General features: G+C 44.6%; 1 protein-coding gene across 4 annotated transcripts in view; it reads left to right on the top strand.

Moving 5' to 3' along the window:
* The first annotated feature begins 1923 nt into the window (after positions 1–1923).
* Positions 1924–22424, top strand: part of DGCR2 (DiGeorge syndrome critical region gene 2) — a 64202-nt gene continuing 43701 nt past the window's right edge. The window contains exons 1-2 of one of the 4 annotated variants that reach the window (XM_074973236.1): positions 1924–2138; positions 20048–20080. In XM_074973236.1, coding sequence (XP_074829337.1) covers positions 2060–2138; positions 20048–20080 — 112 coding nt within the window. In that variant the 5' untranslated portion in view covers positions 1924–2059. The remainder of the gene's footprint in view (positions 2139–20047; positions 20081–22424) is intronic. The other 3 variants (XM_074973237.1, XM_074973238.1, XM_074973239.1) reach the window with 3 other exon arrangements.

The following is a 22424-nucleotide window of genomic DNA, read 5'->3' as shown; positions in this document are numbered from 1 at the left end:
ACTACATACTCCCCAGCTGATTTTAAATCAGATAGCTACTAGCTACAAGTCTTATTAGCAGATTTTTAGTTTTAGAGCGACTTTCATTGTCCTGAGAGAGATGAGGTGCTGTCTCTCTAACATCCTGGGACTGACACAGCTGCATTTCATTGTCCTTTTAATTTTTAAACACTGTTGTGTACAAAGCATCCCATTTGAGATGTTTGGGGGGCGGGGTCTGCGCACCACTTCAAAGACCATTCATTTAAAATATAAGGGGGAGGACAAGGTTGGCTCTAGTACTGGTGATAGCCAATCAAAGATTTGCACTCAGTGTAGATTGAGGGCATGGCTACACTTGCAGATGTAGAGTGCTTTGAGATAAACCAGCCTTCAGAGAGCACAGTAGGGAAAGCGCTGCAGTCTGTCCACACTGACAGCTTCAAGTGCACTGGCGTGGCCACATTTGTGGCACTTGCAGTGGCATTGGAAGCGGTGCATTGTGGGCAGCTATCCCAGCATGCAAGTGACTGCAATGTGCTTTTCAAATGGGGGGGAGGGGAGTGGAGTGTGACAGGGAGTGTGTTGTGTGTACGTGGGGGGAGAGAGAGTGGGTTTTTTTGGGGGGGGGCTGAGAGCATGTCAGCATGCTGTCTCATAAGTTCATACAGCAGCAGACCCCTTCCCCTCTCTCTCTCTCTCTCTCTCTCACACACACACACACACACACACACACACACACACACACACACACAGGATTCCACAGTAATGGTTGCTTTGTCTCGGAGCAGATAAGCAGCCGGCTGTCAGAAATGGAGCTTTCAAAGGGCATATCCGCATTCCTGCAGCGATTCCAAAACAATGAGAAGAGTGGCCACTTGACTTACAGGGATTATGGGAAGTTTCCGGAGGCTGATCAGAGCGCAGTAACGCAACACCTCGTCCACACTGACGCCCGGGTGTTTCAGCCAAGGCGCAACAAGCGTTAATCTTCTCGCCAAGGTGGAGTACCAGCAGCGCTGTAGCCGCGGAGTCAGAGCGCTGTAGGTGCCTTGCCAGGGTGGATGGGGAGTGAGCTCGTGCGCCCGGGGCTCCTTTATCGCACTGTAACTCGCAAGGGTAGCCAAGCCCTCCATCTTGGATTCTTAATGTGATGAAGGCAGCCAGGATATAGGTAATAATATAGGTTTCAGAGTAACAGCCGTGTTAGTCTGTATTCGCAAAAAGAAAAGGAGTACTTGTGGCACCTGAGAGACTCACGAAAGCTTATGCTCAAATAAATTGGTTAGTCTCTAAGGTGCCACAAGTACTCCTTTTCTTTTTGGTAATATACACGCACTCGATGGACGCAAGTCTCAATCATGCATCTGGACCGATACTGCAAATGGTGCTGTCCCAGCTATTCCCCAGTCCTCTCCCTGTTTGCAGCATTAATTGACAGAGCCCCCCAGGCTGAAAACTAGCGTCAGCTCCTGGTCAGTTTCCTAGGTTGTGTCCACAGCAGACTTCTTTCCCCTAAGCTTCCCCCCTGTTGCAATGCCACCAGGGGTAGCAATGGCTGGAGCTCTGGTGAAGACAGAGTCCTGCAGCCCCGCCCCCCGGCTTTTAACCCCTGGGTCCCCTCACGCTGGTCAACGCCGCCCCCACGCGCCCAGAGCCGCTCGCCTCACCTTAGTCAGGCGGCGCATCGGCCGAGCCCCACCCGGAAGCCCCGCCCCCCGGCGCTGATTGGCTGTCGGTCTTTGTTGTGGGGAGGAGGAGGAGGAGGAGGAGGTGTGTGCGCGGGGGGGGTGCCGCCGCCATCTTGAGCGGAGCCGGAGCCGGAGCCGGAGCCAGGCGAGCGGCCCTCGGCGCACGGAGCCTGTTACTGACCTTCCGGCCGCCTCCGCCAGCCAGCCTCCTGCCTCCTCCCGGCCGGGGCGCCAGGCCGAGCCGCCGCAGCCACAGCGGGAGCCGCCGGCTTCCAGCGGGGGCGGGCTCGGTGCGGACGGGGGCCCGAGCGGCCCGGCGGCGGCTCCTCCTCCCGCCTCCTTCCCCCGGGTTTATGGTGCTGCGCTGTGGGAGGATGAACGGAGGATAAATGGTGCCCAAAGCGGACAGCGGCACCTTCCTCCTCCTCTTCCTCCTGGTGCTGAGCATCACCGAGCCGCTGCGGCCAGGTACGGGGCCCGCGAGGGGCCCGGCGGGGCCCGCGGGGGGCCCCAGGCGCGGGGCGAGGGGAAAGGTGCGCGTGAGTGGCCCGTAACTGGAGCAGGGAGCAAGGCGCCGGGAGGATCATGGTGATGCAATAGGGCCACCAGTGGAAGAAGAGGGCCGGGGAGGGGCTCAGGCGGTTGGAGGGCAGAGGGGCGGGCTGTGCAGTGGGGTGGGCTGGCCCTGCCTCCAGAGCGAGGTAGGGTTTGGGGGGGGGGGTCACGCTTCTCCTTCTCAGTGGATGCATTGGGGGGGTGGTCCTTGTAATGGTCTGCTTGGGGGGAGGCGGGGAGGAGTAGCATTGCACACGGGGATGCTTCATGTGTCGTCTTTTAGGTGAGGACTCTGCTGCTCAACATTTGTTCGCAGGTTGCGCTCGTAAATTGTGTTTCTACCCCCGTTTCCAGGAAGGGGGACTATGTAGCTGGCCTGCTTCTGCCCCCTCACCGCATTCAGGAGCGGTTTGCTCCCCTCGTTCCCTTATCCCATACAGAACTTCATGTTGTAGTGGACCTTCATTAGCAGCTGGGAGTTGGATTGTGTTATTTTACAAAGTGATTGGTTGTCGTAGCAAATATTTCGGAGAATATTTAAGTGATTTTTCAAGTTGCTAGTGTTCTCAGTTGTCTGAACATTTTGTACGTACTGTAGTTACAAGTACAGATGACTAAAAAGCCCTAGTTGGGTAGTAACAGATCAGTTTGTATATTGCATTTGTTTTGTCAGAGGAATTTGGGCTTTGCATGTAGATGTAGGAAAACGTATTGGGAAGTTTTGTTTTAATGAGCAACAAAATTTTGTTCTAGCTGAAAATCATCTCCTGTCTCATAAGACGAAGCACGCTTTTATAGAAAACTGAACATTGTTGAGGTTGTTTTAGAGGAATACATCTGGGTCAAAACTAGTTTTTATTGTATGTGGGTTGCTAATGTGGCCAAGAATTGAGAAAAGTTCATTTTACCTCTATCTTGGGGCCCTGGAGCTGATCTGAAATTCAAGTTCTTAATGGAAGAACCCTTGGTGTGTTAAATTGTGCATGCGGATTATACAGCAGTCTTCACTGTTAACTCTTTAGTAAATGATGTTGGCTGTGATTGAACAAGGGGAAACTTCAGTCACTCAGTTTATGTTGATGGGTCTTCTTGATGAGATTGGCATTATGTGGATTGGGAGTTAATAATTGGAAAACTTCAGTAGCAAATATGTAACTGTTAGTGTTGAAAGATCTCCATGCGCTACTGCAGTGTGATTCAAAGTTTCCATGCTTTCCTTTCCTACCAGAGTCCCTAAATTCCATTTGATCACTTAAAGGATTCTCTCTTCCTTGACCCCTCAATCCCCATTCCCTGGTTTCCCAGTTCTGTTTGGGTAGTGGTTGTATTAAAAATGAGGTCAGTGGCTTTTTTAAATGGAATTTGGTCAGCTGGGGAAGCTAATGATCCAACCAGTGGACCAAATTCAGTGACAAGTCCTGGTCATGTGCCACCTGAGGCACGTTACGCATATGCTAAGAAGTGACTCATTAAAATGTTAGCCAGGATATGGAAATTTGAAAGGTCATTACTGTTCACTTCTTGTAGCTGCTGTTTATCTAAAAGTACAGTCCATTTGTATTCTTATTCATGGGTGTCATGGCAGAGCTCTCTCCTCTCTCAGCAAATATTGACAGTAGAGAGGAGCTGTAGCAAGGCATAGGTTGAGCCAGGACCCTACTGTTTAGCATTAAGTTCATTCTTGAATGTGGTTGGCCATTTCTGAACTGAGATAAAAAGGGTAAAGTTCTAGTCCTAACTTTGAATCTTCTTGGTTTTGCTTGTTTGGATCATAACTTCAACTTTCAGACAAATTGTTTTATGAAACAGTGATGTTGGGAGACCTCCTTATGAGACAGTATTTCCCAAACACAGTTAAAACATGGCTGGATCAAATAGTGTGGTCAGTCCCACCAACGCAGTTCAGTGCCATGTTGTAACTGGGTTCTCCTGTTGAGATTGGTTTTATAGTGTAGTAGGAGCTTATGCTTTAAATAGTAAAAATAACAGAAATCTTGTATTAACATTTCTGTAGTCATAAGCTTTCTGCATAGGAGAATATGCTGTTTTAAAACTAACTAACAAATTAGTTGACAGATCATTTGATTTATATCCAGTCTTTTTACTAAGTGTAGTCAGCAGAATTTCTAATTACAAATACTCTATAGAGATTCAGACTTTCTACACACTCTTGCAGGTTGTGAAATTTGACCCTAAACACTGATGGAGTGAGCGTCTGATCATTGTAGTCTTTTAGAAATTCATGAAACGGAGTGATCCATATTGGATAAGACCATTGGTCCATCTAGTATGACATCACACCTCTGTCAGTGGCCAATCCCTCATGTTTCTTAGGAAGTTACGACTTTCACTGCGGTATGTTGCACTGTTGCAAGCCACTTCTTACATTGATGCAGTATGTCTCCTTCAGGGAGTTTGTGCTGGTGTAGCTACACTAGTGAAAACATCCCCCACGTAGACAAACCTTAACTCCCCTTGTCTCCTCTTCAGGTCAAATAACCCTACCTTTTGAAGGTGATAACACAAAGGTTCTCCTATACCAGAGGTGGGCAAACTACGGTCCGCGGGACCCTCTTGCCCGGCCCCTGAGCTCCTGACCCGGGAGGCTAGCCCCCACTGTTCCCCCCTCCCCCGCAGCCTCAGCGTGCCATGCTTCTGGTGTAGTGTATTAAACTGCTCCACGTAAGAATGGTAGCAGTTAAGGAGAGCAATTTACTGCACTACACTGGCGCAATGCTCTGGGCGGCACAGCTGTAGCGCTGCCAGCCACTGGTGCTCTGTGCTGCATGGTAAGAGGGCAGGGAGCAGGGGGGGTTGGATAGAGGGCAGAGGAGTTTGGGGTGGTGGGCAGGAGTGTGCATGGGGTCATGGCGGTCAGAGGGTGGGGAATGGGGCGGTGGGGGGCAGTCAGCGGCAGGGGTTCTGGGGGGCGATCAGGGGACAGGGAGCTGGGGTGTGTGTGGATGGGGCAGAGGTTCTGGGGGGGCCGTCAGGGAACGGGGTGGGGGTGTGGGTTGGATGGGGCAGGAGTCCCAGGGGGGCGTCAGGGGGCAAGAAGCACGGGGGGGGGGGTGGATGGGGGGGGCACAGCCTCCCCTAACCGGCCCTCCATACAATTTCTGAAACCCAATGTGGCCCTCAGGCCAAAAAGTTTGCCCGCCCCTGTCCTATACCTATAACCATATACATTTCCCCCTCTCTAGACTCTGATCTGTTGTTTTGAAGTAATCAAAATCAGATACAGTATTCCAGATGGAATGTGCCATTTGTTGTTTGTGGAATTTCTTAATCCGATTGTGAATATACCCAAGCATCCTATTTACTTTGAATACTAATGCTGTGTGGGCAGAAATCTTCATTGAGCTGTCCATGGTGACTCCCACGTCTTTTTCTCAGAAAAGCCCACAATTTCAAAGCCTATCAGTATATACAAGAACTCTAGACTTTTTTCCAGTGTTGTTTTCTTTACACTTAATGTCTTCAAATTACAGCCACAAATAAAGCTAAAACTGTAGTTGTGTAAATGAAATAATCTTGCTGTATCCCACTTGTATTGGATCTGATAAGTCCAGAGATGCAGACTGGAAAAGACTTGCTCACTGAAGTGAAAAGTGTGTACAAAGTTCACTTCATATTGCTTTACAATCAAAGGTGTTGGAGGCACAGTGCTTTTATTGGCAGTCAATAACAGGCTAGGAGATGCATGTTCTGGGCTAGACCCACCTATATTGGGGTGGGGTGGCAGTCCTGGAAAGGTTTTGGAACACTGAGGACTATTGATTTAGGAAGGATGCCTGCAGCTAATGTAAGGCTGTTCTCAAATAACCAAAAGGGCGGTTACAGACCATCTGAGACTTCCTGCCTTGGGCTGAAGGTGCTGCTTGCATAACTCAGTCCATTCTAATCAAGCAGCTCCGTATGCTAATTCTAGACTCGCCTTGTGCCCCTGTTGTTGTTATAGTATATTTTAAAAATAAAGACGAAAACTTTCCTTATTTTCTCCAAGCCCTCACAAGTGCATAATCTTTTTAGAGCAACCTCACAGAAAATAGTTTGAATGGACCTACATCTTGTAACTGGTGTGTTTGTTTTTAGCAAATTAGTGCTAAGAGCAAAGCCAATTAGCATGGTTGATTTTTTTTTTTCTTCTTCTTTCTTCCTAGGGTTGTTATAAATGTATTTGTTTTTCAGGCTATTGTGGTCACCCATGCCTTCATCAGGCACTCCTAAAGCACTAGACATTTGGCCTATCCTTAGACACTTGGGAGGTTTTCGAAGGCAAAACGCAGTTGGGTGCCTAACTACCATAAAATTCCATGGGAGTTGGGCACCTAACTGGTCTTTGAGACGCTCAGTTATTTTGTTGTACATTTAAAAAGTGAGATTCTATTTTTTGATCATGAGAATACATTTTAAAAAGTCTAAAATATTAGGTATAAGACACTGATTAAGTATTCAAGGGGCATCGCTTTTTTGCTCTGGACAATTCTTGCATTATTGGCTGTATATTTTTAAAAGCTGAGGATGTGGACTTTGAAGTATGAAATATCAGAATAGTCCATTTATTAGGGCGGTCAAACGATTAAAAAAATAGTCGCAATTAATCGCAGTTTTAATCGCTCTGTTAGACAGTAATAGAATACAAATTTTATTATGAATATTTTTGGACGTTTTTCTGCATTTTCAAATATATTGATTTGAATGTCAACATAATACAAAGTGTATGGTGCTCACTATATTATTTTTGATTACAAATATTTGCACTATAAAAAGATAAGAAATAGTATTTTTGAATTCACCTCATTCAAGTACTGTAGTGCAATTTCTTTATCATGGAAGTACAAGTTATGAATGTAGAATTTATTTTTTACATGACTGCACTCAAAAATAGAACAATGTAAAACTTTAGAGCCTACAAGTTGAAGCATGAAGGGGCATACGAATGTTTAGCGTATCTTGTATGTACGTACCTTGCAGTGCCAGCTACAAGAGTGCCATGCGGATGCCTGTTCTCACTTTCAGGTGATGTAAATAAGAGCGGGCAGCATTATCTCCCATAAATGTAAACAAACATGTTTGTCTTAGCGATTGCCTGAACAAGAAGTAAGAGTGAGTGGACTTTCTAGAGGAAATAATTTAATAATGTTAAAATCTTGTGTATCTGAGCTAATTAGCATTAGTTACAAGACTTTCCAGTGCAGGCAATTTAATTAAAACTTGATTTCAATCTTATGGTTAGCTGTGAGATTAAAATTTTGATATGCTTTGATGCAAGGTTACTGCAGGTGGGTGAATGTTCTGCTATGGTTTGCCTTATGCATATGCTGACACATGACATGCATTTAAATCACCAAACGTTTAATTGTCTTCCTCTCCATGTCACAGTACAGTTTTATAGGTCTTAACATCACTTTTATAATTTGACATTAATGTACTAATGCTAAAATGTCATAGACATAAAATACAGAATTGATCCCTTTCTTAGATGAGGAAAGCTAATCGCAAAGCATGTTAAAATTGTTTGAATGATCACTTACCTTTGTTTATTGAATCTGTGTAGAAAAATGCCCTTTTTTGGCTGAATGGTTTTTACCCTTTCTTTTCCAGTTGAATTAAATATGTTCTTCAGATACTAGCCAATCACAAAATCTGCCCGGGGAAGGATTGTTCCTTGGTTTTACTGTTTGTTTTAGGGAGGCCTCGTTGCCAAAAGCAGCATTTCTCAAACTGGGGGTCCCGTCCCCAAAGGGGGTTGCAAGGCTATTTTAGGAGGGTCATGAGATCACAAAAAATATTGCTGGAGGGAGGTACAGCACAGAGACAATGTGTGGGGGGCTATGCAGGGTCAAGTGCCTCCCCCCGAGATTGGCCTGCTTGTGGAGGAGGGAGAAGTGCTCTGTCCTCCTCCCCCTGCGCTTGTCCCCGGCACACTTGGCCCCTGTCTCTGGCCATGGAGGGGAGGAGGGGGCAGGATCAGTTGCTTCTTACGCTGGCTGCTCTGGGTCGCTGCTCTGTGCAGTGAAGCAGCTGCCTGAGAGAGCCCGGTTGGGGCAGTGGTCTACCCTGCCTCCAGCCGGCTGCTGGGGACAGGGGCTGAGCGAGCCAGAGGCCCCCCTCTCCACCAGCACATTTCTGGCCCGCTTGGCCCCTGTCTCTGGCAGATGGGGAGGGGAGGAGGGAGCGGGACGCCACTGGGCTCTCCAAGGCAACTGCTGCGCCGCACAGAGCAGCAACCGGTGATGTAAATAACGTGTAAAAACAGTAACCATGTAACCCATTAAAGTTCTATTGGTTACACAATTAAACATTTACCAGGGAACTAAGGGTGGGGGGTGCTGCAGCATGGGGATCCCCGCCCTGCATCCTGGCAGGCTCAGGGTCCCAGGACGGGCCGCAGGCCTGGGGGCCTGGCTGCCGGCACCCCGGGTGTGGATCCCGACAACTGGCACGGATGCCAGCAGCCTGGAGGGATCCCGGGATGCCAGGTGGCAGCAGAGCCCTGGCACGGGACAGTAGTTGGGATTTTGGGTGCGCAGGGATGCTAGGCAGCAGCAGAGCCCCAGGGGCACGGGGCCGACAGCTGGGAGGGACCCTGGATGGAGTTTAACAGTTAACAGAAACTGATAAGCATCAAGCTTATTGGTTAACAGGTTATGCTCTTACATCCTTAGCAGCGACTGGGAGCTGCTGGCTTGAGCCACCTGAGAAGTGGCTCCCTCCCACTCCCCGACTGGTCCCGGCTGCCAGGGATAGTGGCCGAACTTGGGGGGAGGGATGCGGGGAGGTGGCACAGCGGGAGAAGGACAAAGCCCCCCTGCTCCCTGCCACAGGTAACGTGGGAGCATGACAGCCCTGGGCTGGGCCCAGGGTTTTTTTTGTGTGTGTGTGTGTGTGTGTAGGCTCTGTTGGACGCAGGAGACACATGGGGGGGGGGGGGGGTGTAGTGTCTTTCCTGGTTGTGCCCTCATTTGAGGAGGCATGAGTTGTCTATGGTGCAGCAGCTGCTGCTCTCCGGCCACCCAGCTCTGAAGGCAGTGCCGCCACCAGCACCAGGGCAGAAGTAAGGGCTGGTCTTTGCTAGGGGGAGATCAATGCTACTGCAGTCAATGCAGGAGGCATCGCTTTAGTGGGTCTAGTGAAGACCTGCTGAATCAATGGCAGAGTGCTCTTCGGTCAGCCCTGGTACTCCAGCTCTCCAAGAAGAATAAGGGAAGTCGACTGGAGAGCGTCTCCTGTCAACCCAGCGCAGTGAAGACACCGGGGTAAGTCGACCTACGCTACGTTGACTCCAGCTATGTTGTTCATTTAGCTGGAGTAGCATAATTTAGGTCAACTTACCCTTGTAGTGCAGTCAAGCCCTAAGGGTGGCAATATCATGAGTGTGCTCCTGTGAGTATGTACAGTAATTTGCTATGGGAGTGGGGGGGCGGCGGTGCTGTCACAGCCTAAAATATTTTCAAAGGGGAATCCAGCAAAAAAAAAAGTTTGAGAACCCAGGCCTAAAGCTTGAATAGGAGACTAAGTGTCAAGACATGGGTACTCGTTCCTCATTTTGCTACTGATTCACTATGACCTTGGGAAAGTTGCTTACCCTCCCTGTGACTCAGTTTATAGATGAGGAAGCTAAGAGTAATAATACTCATTCTGCCCTGTCGAGTGATTTTGAGCTCTTTGGAGAAGGGCATTAACTAAATGCATAGTATGACACTGATGGGAAAGCAGAGCTTGAAAAATCCCCAAATATCTGTTAGTCAGAAGGTGGTATTTAATGACCAAATGAGGACATGCAAAATTGGGGTAGAGGTTGGGGGATGAAAAAGGGGGATCATTCCTGATGGAAAATCAATGCAAATGAGGCTGCAAAAAAGCCAGCTCTGCCCCTGCACACTGAGGGGTGGCCTGTCTTTTGTATCAGCCTTGGCTATTTAGTTTTTAACTTTGGAGCTCTTCAGGCTCTGCGTGGGAGAGTTTCTTTGTTCCCTCTTCTCTATCTCCTTGTTAGCTTTTCATGCTGATGGAGGTGGGCCTGCTCCATATTTTCCTAGTCTCCCTCATCTTTTTCTTCTGCTTCTCCCTCTTCCAGTCTGTTTTGTATTTGCCTTCTGAGTCACTTTTTGGCACCAGCTTTTCCTTTGGTTTTCTTGTATAACTCTTCCTTGTTTGTTTTTTTTTTTTTGGATCTGCCTCTTCTCCTTTTGGTGTGATGTGTATAAGGGGTAAGAAATCAGTCAGATCATGTACTGCTGCTTGTGTAGCTGGCAAGTGAAACTGATCCAGTTGCAAATTTTAGCTTGCTGCTCCTGCTAGAGTAGCAAAGGGACAAAATGGAAAAGAAAAATACAAGAACTGTTAATCAGTTTCAGTGCAAAAGTAGCAATGAAACTGACATACTTCTTATAACTTTCATTCCTCTGCTCTGGTGTCTCAGCAAGAGGAGCAAAGTAAAATTTGCAAGCACTGGTCAGTTTCACTTGGCTGCTGATAGCAAGCAGAACAAGAAAGGAAGATCACAAAAAGAGAATAGTCTCTCATCAGTCCTTTCAAAAATGGGAGAGGAACCCAAAGAGAGAACATCATTGGTTAACAACATGGACATACAAAACAGTCTGAGGGAAGCAGAGTAAAAGTAAATGGAGAAGGTAGGAGGTAAGAAGGTGACAGTCTGAAAGAGGGTTATGAAAGTTCTTTTCTTTCCCAGTAGTCCGGGGGCAAGGGTAAACCTCAATTCAAGGAATCTTACTAGCTAAGTTTGATATGAAAGATGGAGAAACCCATAGCTAGGTCCCCACTCAGTGTATGGAAAAATATATAGCGTAAGACTTGAATTAGCAGATCGATTTTCTGGAATTAACCTTGTCCTTTTCTTGGTTAGATCTTTATTTGTAATGCAAGAGTTGTAACTAGCTCTAGAATCTGTCTTCATGAGTAATGACTCAACTTCTGAGCTCTCTTTCTAATATTAATTAGACAATTTGTTGTAACTTAATCAAAGAAGTTTGTCGTTAACCTGAGAGAGGATTATAGCTGACATTTTCTACCAAGTTTATTAATTGTAGCAAAACTTCTGTTTATATTGTATATGGTTATGCTTATCCAATAGAAAATTGTCTACTTCATTTATCTTCTCATTATGGTATACAGAATATAGAAATAGCTCAGTGGCAGGTATAGTGTGGACTAAATAAGTGACTGAAAATTAGTGTTTATAAAGTGAATTGAGTGTTCATGAAAGGTGCAAGATTGACCGCCCCAGAGAAGGAAATATCCTATCCTCTGAAGAAGTAGAGCGTGTGGAGTGGCAGACATAACGCAACACAACTGCTTTGCCAGTGTGCCTCTCTCCTAATCTAGAAAGATCACCTCTGCTGGTAAGGTTTGTTGAGATTCAGTGCTAACCATGCTTTGTCCTCTGAGATTGTCTACAAGAGAACCAACTGTGGTGGTAGGTTTTTTAACATGGACACTTATTCACTGGGAAGTGGACTACGCCCCCGACTAATTTGTCTGTTGGAATAACTACTGGATTATAACTGTGTTGCTAAAAACCTGGGCTGAAGTTTAACCTGCAGCCTAGAAATGGTACGCTCTGTTATCTCCCAAGCCAGCATTTCCGGAGACTTTCCGGGTGACGTTTTAACCTGTTGTCTCTTAACTAAAAAATCAGTCTGCTAACCCTCTATCAGGTAACAGCATTTTAGTGATATTTGTGAATCATATGGAACTTTTGAGAAAATGAGCTAGATATTGTAGAACAGGACAGCATACAGGACTCGATGCCTATTAGCACAGGGTTTTTTACTGTGGTCACTGTGACACCCTCCATTCCATTCAAGTAACAGTCAATTTCAAAAAAACTATTAATTAGGCAATGGATTAATGTTTCATTTAAGTACCATAAACAATAAACACGACAACTAACTGCTAGGCTTGGTCATACAGAAGAACAAAATCAATGAATATGTTCAGTTAATTTTACTGGCATTCATCCCTTCGTAGCTGACCATTTGTAGAGATGGTTGAGCAGTGCTAAGTGTCTAATCAAATATTCAGTCAATACTGATGGAATTAGTCAAAATTTATTCATCAAATGCTATTTGACTGTACTTATTATATCTCTCACTTTTCTGTGTCTTGGCTTCCTGATTTCAGTCCACTGCTTTTTTTCTTTTCTATAATGGATCACTGTCTCTCTTCTCCTGAGTTGTCTTCTACTCTCATGTGTGCTACCTGCTTGCCATGGTCAACCATACCTTTCTATCCATGAGATAGGACTACTCTACGCTACACCTTAAGATAATTTGGGAAGTGAAGCTACTGAAAAATGAATCTACGTTAAGTGATGTTTCTCTTGGAATGCACATCAATTGCATGTTCTGTACTGGCTGACACTGTGGTTTTTGGATGGAGTTAAAGGTGTTCTTTTTGAATTCTGAAGCCCTGAATGTTTTGGGTTTCACCCACCTTAGGGTATGTCCATAAAGTGATTGCGGCTTGTATGGAACATGCCGGACTACTGGTATCTGAGAAGTCATGGTAGCTTGAGTAATTACCAAGCCTTCTGGGCAGACTTGTACAGCCTTCACTGAAGTCGGGGCGACTGCAGCTTCACTGCTACTAGTACCAGAGCTCATCATCTTGAAATGCTAGCTTGGGCATGTCTAGGTGATCTGTAGTCACATCCTCTGATTGCAGTGTAGACATACCGGTAACGACTACCTTGCACCTTGAGTGACACCACAGTTGCAGTCATCTGAGGTGCATGAGTTAGAGTTTCCTTTAAATTGGAAGGAGCTATGTAGGTGGGTGTTCATGGTAAGGGATACTTGACCCTGGAACTCAGCTCTTCTCCTTGTTCTACCAGAACCTGGATGTGATGACTTCCAGGGCTTAGTGCGAGACACTACTGTTCTTGCAGACTTTTTATGGGACTGGAGGGTTTTGAGAATGGTGTTAGGCAGATGGCTAGGATGAGCCTCTGTTGGCATTGAGTCGGTATAGTTCTTTAATCGGTTGTGTTTGGCATCTATACACATGTATAAGATTGACAGTGCATTCTAGAAGAAAAAAATTTTAGGTTTGGATTTCTTCTCATCTAAAATGAATATGCCCTGTCTAGACTAGAGTAAAATGTGTGTTTGCTAACATGTTCTAGCTAAGATGGTCTAATAGTCTAATATAGGTAAATTGCACTGTTGCTAACACCTGTTTAGCTGGTTGAGTATAAGGACTTTTAGAACGTGTTGGTTGCAATATTACCTAACAGTACATCATTTTTTTTCCTAGTCTGGGATAGGTATTAGCACAACTAAGTTACAGGCAGTTATTTTTGTACTGTGAACAACTTACCCAATGAGATCTTATGACTTTTTTCCTTACCACTGTCATTTAGAGTTGTAAACTGCATTTGCTCTGTGATCTTTACGTTATGAGTTTATCTGCTTAGTTGTGCAGGTCTTGGAGAATTATTTGGGCTATATTTCAAAGGTGCTGCTTTGTCACTAAATACAGTAGCAGAACAAAAATGTACTCTGTGATATCAGAGGTTGGAAAATCTTGCTGGAAATGTATAGACGACAAAGGTAGGGGTGCTGCTGCAGCAATACTTAAGACAAGCCTATTTGGGACCCTGGGGTTGTACTCAAGCAGTTACTCCATGCTGTTGTGGTTTCACTTCTATTGTTGTTGAAGCTAACTAGATCAAATCTAGCTCGAATATGTCTACAGCTGCTGCAGTTGCACCTGGGATTGCAGTGTAGGCATACCCAGTGACTCAGTCAGAAGCATTGCCCCCTGCCTCTGCTAGTATCTGGAAAAGAGTAGGATACTAGGATTTCTGTGCTGCCACATTGATCCGGCTGAGGGGGCTTACACGCTTGTCAGTCTCTGGATAATAGGTGTTTTAATTTGCATCTGCCTAAAGGAGGCAGCTCTTTTTTTCCATATTCAGAACCTTCTGGTTGCTTTAAGAGCAGTTATGTCTCCATAATTCCGTTCTTTCCCATAGTCTCTCTTAAGTCTTCCTTCCCTGTGAATGGTTTCAGAGTAGTAGCCGTGTTAGTCTGTATCTGTAAAAAGAAAAGGAGGACTTGTGGCACCTTAGAGACTAACACATTTATTTGAGCATAAACTTTCGTGAGATACAGCTCACTTCATGGGATGCATACAGTGGAAAATATAGTGGGGAGATTTTATATACACAGAGAACATGAAACAATAGGTGTTACCATACAGACTGTAACAAGAGTGATCAGGAAAGGTGAGCTATTACCAGCAGGTTTCAGAGTAACAGCTGTGTTAGTCTGTATTCGCAAAAAGAAAAGGAGTACTTGTGGCACCTTAGAGACTAACCAATTTATTTGAGCATAAGCTTTCGTGAGCCACAGCTCACTTCATCGGATGCACAAAGTGGAAAATACAGTGAGGATGTTTTTATACCCTATACCGGAAACTTACTGACCGCTATTCTTACCTACATGCCTCCAGCTTTCACCCTGACCACACCACATGATCCATTGTCTACAGCCAAGCTTTACGATACAACCGCATTTGCTCCAACCCCTCAGACAGAGACAAACACCTACAAGATCTCTATCAAGCATTCTTACAACTACAATACCCACCTGCTGAAGTGAAGAAACAGATTGACAGAGCCAGAAGAGTACCCAGAAGTCACCTACTACAGGACAGGCCTAACAAACAAAATAACAGAACGCCACTAGCCGTCACCTTCAGCCCCCAACTAAAACCCCTCCAACGCATTATCAAGGATCTACAACCTATCCTGAAGGACGACCCATCACTCTCACAAATCTTGGGAGACAGGCCAGTCCTTGCCTACAGACAGCCCCCCAACCTGAAGCAAATACTCACCAGCAACCACATACCACACAACAGAACCACTAACCCAGGAACCTCTCCTTGCAACAAAGGCCGTTGCCAACTGTGCCCACATATCTATTCGGGGACACCATCACAGGGCCTAATAACATCAGCCACACTATCAGAGGCTCGTTCACCTGCACATCTACCAATGTGATATATGCCATCATGTGCCAGCAATGCCCCTCTGCCATGTACATTGGTCAAACTGGACAGTCTCTACGTAAAAGAATAAATGGACACAAATCAGATGTCAAGAATTATAACATTCATAAACCAGTCGGAGAACACTTCAATCTCTCTGGTCACGCGATTACAGACATGAAAGTTGCGATATTACAACAGAAAAACTTCAGAAACAGACTCCAACGAGAGACTGCTGAATTGGAATTAATTTGCAAATTGGATACAATTAACTTAGGCTTGAATAGAGACTGGGAGTGGTTGAGTCATTATAAAAAGTAACCTATTTCCCCTTGTTTGTTCCTTCCCCCCCCCCCCCCTTCCCTCAGACGTTCTTGTTAAACCCTGGATTTGTGCTGGAAATGGCCCACCTTGATTATCATACACATTGTAAGGAGAGTGATCACTTTAGATAAGCTATTACCAGCAGGACAGTGGGGTGGGGGGAGAGAAAACCTTTTGTAGTGATAAACACCTGTTTTTTCATGGTCTGTGTGTATAAAAACACTGTGTTTTCAGCTTTGTGCATCCGATGAAGTGAGCTGTGGCTCACGAAAGCTTATGCTCAAATAAATTGGTTAGTCTCTAAGGTGCCACAAGTACTCCTTTTCTTATTACCAGCAGGAGAGCTGTGCGGGGGGGGATGGAGGGGGACCTTTTGTAGTGATAATCAAGGTGGGCTATTTCCAGCAGTTTACAAGAACAGTAGGAGGGGAAATAAACATGGGGAAATAGTGTTACTTTGTGTAATGACACATCCACTCCCAGTCTTTATTCTAGCCTAAGTTAATTTATCCAGTTTGCAAATTAATTCCAATTCAGCAGTCTCTCGTTGGAGTCTGTTTCTGAAGTTTTTTTGTTGAATTGCCAATTTTTTGGTCTGTAATCGAGTGACCAAAGAGATTGAAGTGTTCTCCGACTGGTTTTTGAATGTTATAATTCTTGACATCTGATTTGTGTCCATTTATTCTTTTACATAGAGACTGTCCAGTTTGGCCAACATACAAACTTTTTTTTTTCATGGACTACTTGAAAATTGCTGAGGGTCTTGGCGGACCACTTAACGATCTTTCCAAATGTTGTTTGTACCATTAGCTAACTATTGTAAAGCGCTTTGGATAAAAGCGCTATATAAAAAAACCCTTAATAATTAACTTTTTTTGTTCTACAAATAAAAGCACACAACTCATATTTTAATATCAGTAGTCTTACCTTTCTAATGCGATGGATGTGCACTCCCGTGCTGCAGCAGCCCATGAGCTGGGGCTGGGAAGGAAGGGAGTCCCTCCCCTCCACAGAGCTGAGGTTGGGAAGGAGGGCCATCTCTCCCTGGTAGCCAGAGCCTGCTTGGCTCCACTAATTAGGTGGATGGCCCTTCATTCTCTTGTGTGTGGCCACCCCGGCATGCATCTTAGAGGGAACTATCCGCGGGCCACCTGAATGGAGCTTTTCTGCGGACCACAGTTTGAGAACCTCTGCTTTAAAGAAATTGATAGCTTAAATCCCTGAGCAAGCCAGGGAAAAGTTTCTGCATGCTACTGATAGTTGAATGGAGGTGCGGACCCCTTTGGAAATCTTAGACACAGTCAGTGGAACCCCAGGGGTCTGCAGACCACAGGTTGAAAACCACTGTTTTAGATGTAGGTTTAATACTGTTCGGGATTTTGTATGAGTTATTCTTACAATTTACACCTGTTCAGTATTAAAATGTCCTTTTGGCTTTGGAAGTTGGGAATAGTTTTAGTGGTTTAAACTACTGATGATTCCATAGAGTAGGTTTGAAATCTGTGATTTCACTTGTCATTAGACTTCTGGGCTAGCTCATGCCCTGATTTAGGGCCTAACCTTAAACTCTTGAGTAGTCCTGTTGAATTCATTTGGGCTTCTCACATGCTTTAAGTCTAGACATGTGCTCCAATACTTACTAAAGGCTTTTTAATTTTCTCCTGTCTTTTTTTTTTTTTTTTCTGCAGACTAGAAACATCTCTTCCCTTGAGGAAGCAAATGGGTTTGCTCACCAATGTTCCTAATAAACTCTGAAAGTGTTTAATATTGTATGATTACTAAGAGTTAGCTTGGGCTGCTTTGGTAGTTCACTTGATGGAATTTTGTAAATCATGTCTCATTTGAATGTAGTCCGTATTTCCTTAATCTCTGATTTTTACACACATGCTATTCATCTAATATTTTGGAATTGAATTTTCCATTTCTTCAGAGACAATTTTGCAAAGATCTGTACCAGGGGTGGGAAAACTTTTTGGCCTGAGGGCCACGTCGGGTTTCCAAAATTGTATGGAGGGCTGGCTAGGGGAGGCTGTGTCTCCCCAAGCAGCCAGGCGTGGCCCGGCCCCCACCCCATCCACTGCTCCCTGCTGCCCCATCGAACCCCTCCTCTCATTCCTGACTTGCCCCCTGGGACCCCTGCACCATCCAACCACCCCTTCTCCCTGTCCCCTGACCGCCCCCGGAAACCCTGCCCCATCCAAACCCCCTCTCCTTCCTGATGTGGCCCGCGGGCCATAGTTTGCCCACCTCTGATCTATACAGTACTATTGCTCTTTTCTGACTAGTTATTATATTCTGCTGTGGAGTCCCTATGCTTCTGTTGGAGTTATTCTTTACCTAGCAAAAATGACTAAGTACCATCAGCTTTCGGTTATAGCTGGTTATAGGAACAAGTTTGGCTGCATCTGAAGTGCACTGGATTGACCCTTAGAATAGCATTGAGTGGTTAGGGGAAAAAATGCTATCCTACAGTGCATATATCTTCTACATATGTCAATTCTGAACATACTGCAATCAGTCAGTAAAATAGGATATTTTGGTGCCCTCTGAGTAATCTATAGCTCTCCACTTTCCCTGGCTGTCTTTCAGAGGTATTTGCAACAAACCGCTTTTGTGGAAAACACTGTCAGAAATTGGGGAAAAATTAATGTCCCTGTGCCCAAATGATCCCTGTTTGTCATGCTCGGGGCTGATGGTACCAACATAGGGTCCAGAGTAACCTTGAGAGGGGACCAGGTTAGTGGAGAGCTAGTGTTTAGTTTGTCCCAAAAGTGCAAATAGTTCCTCCAAATTTAAGAGGCAGAGCTGAGAGTCTGGCCCCAAAAGTTTCTTCGTTCTCTGCCTGTCTGTTCTGAATGACCCCTTCCTACTGGAAACAGTTTAAAAAAAAGATCTAAAAGTGTGTGTGTATGTTGATCTAAGACTTTATAGCACTCGGGTATATGGTGTATCATTCTTTAAAGGGAAATTGCCAGAGGGCTGCAAGACAATTCTGCCTATTGATTACTAGTGCATTTTTGAAATGGAGTATACTGAAGCCAATCTGTAAGGGTGGATTGATTTAAATTGCTGACTTTAATCATGATTTAAATAATCAATTTTAATCTTCTTATGCACTTTTACATTTTAGGTATTTTCATAATGAAAGGTTGATTCTCATGGTTGGTAATCATTAAAATATTTGCCTCCGTCCCCCAAAAAAGCCTTTACACTAAATTTGGTACTTTTTGCTAACCAAGAGGATATACTATATATACACACTTATTTCAGCAATTATATAGCTTGTTTTTCTAATGTTAGAAGATGGTGAATGACATATTTCTTTGCTAGATTAATTTTTTTACTCATGATTTGTGTCAGCCACCTGCACTCGAATAGAAATTGGAATTCAATAAAAAATGCACACAAACATCATATTAGAATTGTTTTTTAAAATCTACCTTAAATGTGCTAGCTACATTTTAAAAAAAAGTAAGTTTATCAAAATGTTTTGTATTTAAAAGTGATTTCTTTTAAGCAGAGGAAGTATAATCCGTAGTTAATGAATTGAACTGATTTTTTCTGATCACCATGTCCAAGATTTTTAGAACTAGTAGAGCTTGTAGTCTCATATCTCTTCTGCCAGAGATAGTGTTTATAATTAGTAAAATAATGTAATATTAGAAAGTATACACTCCCTTGACTGGCTGGCAAACAAGTCCTATGAGCCATGGGTGTGATTACCTACCTTTTCCCCAAATAAAGCTATCTCCAAGCAAACATTCTTTTCTAGCAGTTCCCCACGGCACCTGTACAATGGAAGGGGAAGATGATCTGGAGTTAAGTACTTATTCACTAAAGAGCAGATAGTGCTCCTGCCATTCAAACAACTTAAAATACATATGAACTAAACTGGAAAATACAAGTAACTGATTCCGGTTAGCTCAATGTGTGTTCTTGAGAATTGTGATTAAGGACGTGACCTTTTAATGTTCAGGCTTCCATCTAGTAAGAATGTGGGGAAAATGTCCTACAAAGTGCAGAAGGGTCAAACCAGACGATACAGTATTTTGGGCCCCAAGAGGCCTTTTGTATTTGTAACTGAGGAAAGGTATTAATTTACTGTATGAAATTTGTGAAACTGTACCACGTTTTGGATTAAACAAAATGATCTTTTTATTGTCCATGAATTCCAAGAACTTGCTAATGTGGAACTGTGACCCCGTTCCTGCTACAAGTTCTTTTCTCTCACATAAAGACCTAGAGTTTGAGAAATGAGATGCTGGTGATTGGATTACATAAACTGGATCCTAAATTTTCTACTGTGTGTCGTTGACTTGAAAAGTAGTACTTGGTTGAGGGAGATAAAAATTTCCTACCATCTTGTGTAAATTATATTGTTTAAACTTACTGACAGTGTTATCCTTTATTTCTGGTGTGTGTTCAATTACGTTTCCAACTGTTTTGTAAGTTTTCTTTTAAATTTCAAATTACAGGTTCACGACTAACTCTGGCAAGACTTCTTTCAGGTGAGTGTCTCATCTGGACAGATTATATTACTTAATACATTGACTCAACAGGCTGTCTCTTCTTGGACTCATTAGGCTTTTGAAGTTTAATATTGGGTTCCATGTTTTCCTTTTATAACTGACTTGAAAACTAAATCAATATTCCAAATTCATTTTTTTTCCACTTCCTGTCTACCTCACCCCTCATGCTTACTCCACTGGTCATCTCACAGCTATTGATAAGCTGTTGCCATTCCAGAAAATGTACTACCACAGCTGAGGAACATTGATATTATCTGAAGGACAGAGTTTGTTCTATTTAGAAGTATGCTGATGAATTGAAAAGCCATAGTGGTGATTGATAAGGAGGAAATGTGGCTTTGTAGTGAGTATGGAACTGGTAGCCAGGACTCATTGGTTCTGTTTCCAGCTGTTGCTGACTTGAACTCTGACCTTGATGTTACCAGATTTGTCCATTATTTTGGAGTATGCTCATTTATTAGGGGCAGAGAGTCCTGTGGCACCTTATAGACTGACAGACGTACTGGAGAATAGGCTTTTGTGGGTGAACGTATCCAATGAAGTGGGTATTCACCCACGAAAGCTTATGCTCCAATACGTCTGTTAGTCTATAAGGTGCCACAGGACTCTGCCGCTTTTACAGATCCAGACTAACACAGCTACCCCTCTGATCATTTTATTAGGGTTACTCTTCTGTGTTGGAGGTTGTTCCTGTAATTCTATCAGTATACTGCTTGTGTCACTTGTGTTCTCATACAGAGCTCTACTTCTCCCTCCTGCAAGTTCCCTCCCAGTGGAGCTATCCTGCAAGACCTAGGTTCCCCAGGGCTGGGTTCTGCCAGCCCCAGAATCAGACGAACACACACTAACCGAGCGCATCTGAGAGGACTGGGTTAATCGCACTCCCAAGCTGACCCCTTCTATGCAGGCTGGGTCGAGCAGCACTTTCAGTCTGCCCCCCTTCTGTGTCCCTGGACTCAGCAGGCTGGGTCGAGCAGCACTTCCATGCTGCCGCCCTCGTGCCCCAGGTTCAGCACGTCCCTATCCCCACTTCCGCGTTACAATTGTTCTGGTAGTAACCCACTTGATGAGCAAACCCCATAGGATTTTTGGGCTCTGCAGAGATCTTTAACTTAGGTACGAGGAGCGTTGCTGCAGAGTGAATGGGGAAGCCAAAAAACACCTTTGCGGGGAAGGAGGGGGAGAGAGAAGCAACCAGCTTAACCATGAAAGTTATTTATTGCCAGGTAATAACCATACAAGGGGAGCCAAACAAACACAACAGTTATAATATTAAATCTAACTTAAATTTGATTATAAAAGTCAGGTTTAGAAAACTCGGTTGTAACTGATCTCACAGGTCTGGGTCAGAAGGCTATACTTAGAGAAAGAGAGAGGGAGCTGGGTTCTCACCACTCCGTGAAGCTTGAATCGATCAGGGGTCCCAGATGGTGGTAGCTGAGGGTCCGGAGTGCTGGAGACAGGCAGCGCCCCCAGCATGATCAGTCAGGAGAAGATGAAGTCGTACTATGGAACTGCAGATTTTGGATCCAGGCATCGGAGCACTTACTTGAGCGTGGGTAGGGACTTTTGTAGGAAAAGAAAAATGGTTCAAGGGAGAACACTAGATTTGTTTGCGGGTAAACTGATGTCTCAAGGGAGTGTACCAAAGTTGTTGCTGGTTTTTTTTTTTTTTTTTTTTTTTTTTTCTTTCAAGCTAGACAATAGGAACTACTCATTCCTGGCTGTGGGCAGTGTTCCTTCGAGGGAGCTCACAACGCAATTAGGCAGCTTCAGTATTTTGGATACCAATAAAGGATTTATTACTGGAATTGGTCTGATAACTACTGAGCTGGGTGTGTGCAGGCTTGAGTTCATTAACATCTGGAGCAGAGATTCCCCATCATGCACTGCTTTTCTTGTTCCATAGTCCAGTGCAGTTCTTGCCTTGGAATCGCTGTTCTCCATTCTGTATTCTAATGGACATGCCCTCCCTGTCCCATCTTCGATTGCAAATGAGGCTAAGGGAGTTTCCTTAATCCTGTCACCCTTGTCCAGAGGGGTTTAGGTGTGTCTCCCACTACCTTTTCATTGCTTTTTGTAAGTCTGTCTTCTGATTGGCTTTGGCTCAAGCAGAGGCGGGGGGGAAGGTCTTTTGTGAGTCAGAAAGGCTAGGTACTGCGCCCTGGTTCCCCCAAGACCACAGAGTTGATAAGTAACATTGGGCAACATAGCCTTTCTTTTCTTTAGTTTACCCATTTGTAAAAAAGATACAATACTTAATAGGGTTGTTGAGGCTTGATGTTTTAAAAAATACTGTCTTTATACAGTCCCTTCATTCAGT

The sequence above is a fragment of the Natator depressus genome, chromosome 15 (genome assembly GCF_965152275.1).
Source record: "Natator depressus isolate rNatDep1 chromosome 15, rNatDep2.hap1, whole genome shotgun sequence".
NCBI classification, from domain to species: domain Eukaryota; kingdom Metazoa; phylum Chordata; order Testudines; family Cheloniidae; genus Natator; species Natator depressus.
Note: the sequence above shows the minus strand (reverse complement) of the source record. Positions and strands in the feature narration are given on the sequence as shown.